This window comes from Micromesistius poutassou (assembly GCF_964030765.1).
Source record: "Micromesistius poutassou genome assembly, chromosome: 7".
Lineage (NCBI taxonomy): Eukaryota > Metazoa > Chordata > Actinopteri > Gadiformes > Gadidae > Micromesistius > Micromesistius poutassou.
The window spans coordinates 5,813,248-5,815,747 of NC_140277.1; the positions used below are offsets into that span (position 1 = coordinate 5,813,248).

At 54.4% G+C, this 2,500-nt stretch overlaps 1 protein-coding gene across 1 annotated transcript in view; it reads left to right on the top strand.

The window, feature by feature from the left end:
- Positions 1-2,110, top strand: part of gdf10a (growth differentiation factor 10a) — a gene marked incomplete at its 3' end in the record, with an annotated part of 3,621 nt that extends 1,511 nt beyond the window's left edge. The window contains exons 2-3 of the mRNA XM_084470472.1: positions 307-1,490; positions 1,919-2,110. Of these exons, the coding sequence (XP_084326598.1) occupies positions 307-1,490; positions 1,919-2,110 (1,376 nt within the window). The remainder of the gene's footprint in view (positions 1-306; positions 1,491-1,918) is intronic.
- Positions 2,111-2,500: the final 390 nt, after the last annotated feature.

The following is a 2,500-nucleotide window of genomic DNA, read 5'->3' on the forward strand; positions in this document are numbered from 1 at the left end:
GCTGTTCATTTTTGTCGACAACAGAAAACACTCATATGTCCAAGTTGGTCTATGTCAAACTATTGATGAACTTATGAAGAATAATCAACTCCCTAAAACCAATATTGATACATAATATTTCTAAAATAAAGACAAAAAACAATCAATAAAATAAATAATTCATATTAAAAAAATATCACGCGTACAATTCCAACAGAGCGGTTCTCACAACAGCATAGAGAAAGAGCCAAGTAACAACTTTGCCACTGCGATAAAAGTCCAGCGGTCCCATGATTGATGGCTGATTGATTGATTGCTTCTCCACAGACACAGCTGAACAAAGAAAGGTGTACGGGCTAAACTTGACTTCGCTGCAGGACTCCGAGGTCGTTCTCTCTGCCTCGTTCCACTTCCAGCTCGACCGGCGCCCGCGTCCCAAACCCTGGGCCTGTAAACGCTTTAAGAGCCCTGCCTGCCGACCTCCTCCTACCCACCACCCTTCTCCGCCCATCAACATTCTCCTTCACGCCGTCTCCCCGGGGTCAGGGGTCGGTCTGGGGTCCCCGGGGTCACTTCTCGGCAATTTGACCTTCCACCCCCACAGGAGAGAGGTGTGGCAGATGAAGGATTTGACCCAGGTCATAAAGGAGGCACGGCACGCGGGTCATGTTCTACTGTCTCTGGAGCTGGACTTTGGCCCGCACCACCGGAGGCAGCCAGAGGAGGTGCTGTCCGTCGGCGGCATGCCCTACCTGCTGCTGTACGCCGACGACAGGGCCCTGGCCGAGCCCAACAGCGTGGCCGCCAGCCTCCAGAGGTACGACCCCTTGGCCGAGGAGGGAGGGGAAACGCCGCATTCTCAGCACTCCCCGCAGTGGACGGGCCGAGCGAGGAGGGAGGCCGTGCGGTCGTCCGGCACTGTCCACGACAACGAACTGCCCATCGGTGAATACAGGCCCGACGGGCACAGCGACAAAGAGAGCCAGCTGGACAGCACTTGGTACCTGGCGCTCAAGTCCAAGTCTAAACTAAAGGCCAAAGAGGAGAAGAAGAAGCTTGAGAAGACGGAGCAGGCGGGGTCGTCTTCCGAGAAGAAGGATAAAAGTACGAACGAGAGAGTCGAACCCTCGGCGCCGAAGGAAGGGGAGAAACACGCCCACGTTCACCACGCGTCCGAGCATACCAACGTGAAAAGGCCCGGGAACAGGGACAGAGAGGGGGGTCCCAGGGGGCCAGGGGAGGAGAGCAGGAGGAACAAGGAGGCGAAGGAGGGCAAGAGGCCGAAGGGGCGGTCGGGGGAGGCCCCACCCCAGTCCCCGGTGCTGAGTTTCGACGAGCGGACCATGCGCAAGGCGCGGAGGCGGCAGTGGGGGGCGGCCACGCATGGGGGGTGCTCCAGGAAGAACCTGCGGGTTGACTTTGCGGACATCGGCTGGAGCGAGTGGGTCATCGCCCCCAAGGCCTTTGAGGCCTACTACTGCTCTGGCACCTGTGGGTTCCCCATGCCCAAGGTAAGATCATACTCTTCAGGTCTTGTCAGCGTGTGATCCCGTGGTGGTTCCAGCGCGAGCTGTCATGTTCATGTGGTAAAGGAACTGAATAAGCATTTAAACAGTGGAGTGGAAAATGTGTAAAACATTGAACAGACCACTAGGATAGTCTAATGGCTAGGGTGATGGATCGACTCCCGTTCTAAGGGTTATGGGTTTGCACCCCAATGTCCAGGGTCTACCTGAAGGCATCCCTTAGTAAGCCCTAGTCACCCCTACCTGCTCCTTAATGACTTAATGACTTCTAAAATGACTTATTTTTAAAGGTTGCTTTCAGATAAAAGCATCTGCCCAATGTCTGAATGCCTCTCCTCTTAGCAGCCGTCAGATGTAACATGTCCCTCATCTTGTTTGACACGTTTGCACCTCTTCTTCTTTCTCCCCCTCAGGCGACGGGGCCCTCCAACCACGCCACCATCCAGAGCATAGTGCGGGCGGTGGGCATCAGCCCCGGGGTACCCGAGCCCTGCTGCGTGCCCGACAAGATGAGCCCCCTGGCGGTCCTCTACCGCGACGAGGCCAGGAACCCCGTGCTCAAAGTCTACCCCAACATGGCGGTGCAGTCCTGCTCCTGCAGATAATAATGAGGAAGGCCTGAGTCAGACAACCCCGAGTGAATAGAAAGCAGAAGACTTGGGAGAGAGGGGACTGGTACTGCAGAGTGGGGGGCTGCCAATGAGCGAGTTCCTCTGCTGAGGGGTTTTGTTGATGCGGAGGAATGCTGAGAGGTATCAAAGGGCCACTAAGAGAACACTATAATCTGCAGTCATGACATGGAAGAGGCCCGTCGCTATAAGCTATTCCATGATAAAGAGCCAGATTGACGTCTCCCAGGGAATATAATCGACATCCATGTGTTTCACTCTTCAACATAAATTGGGTGAAATAAGATTAGGGATTTCATCTGAAAACCATTTGGTCGTAGAAATGGGTTTGTTTCTCAAACAGGTCATTGTGGCTTGCACACACCT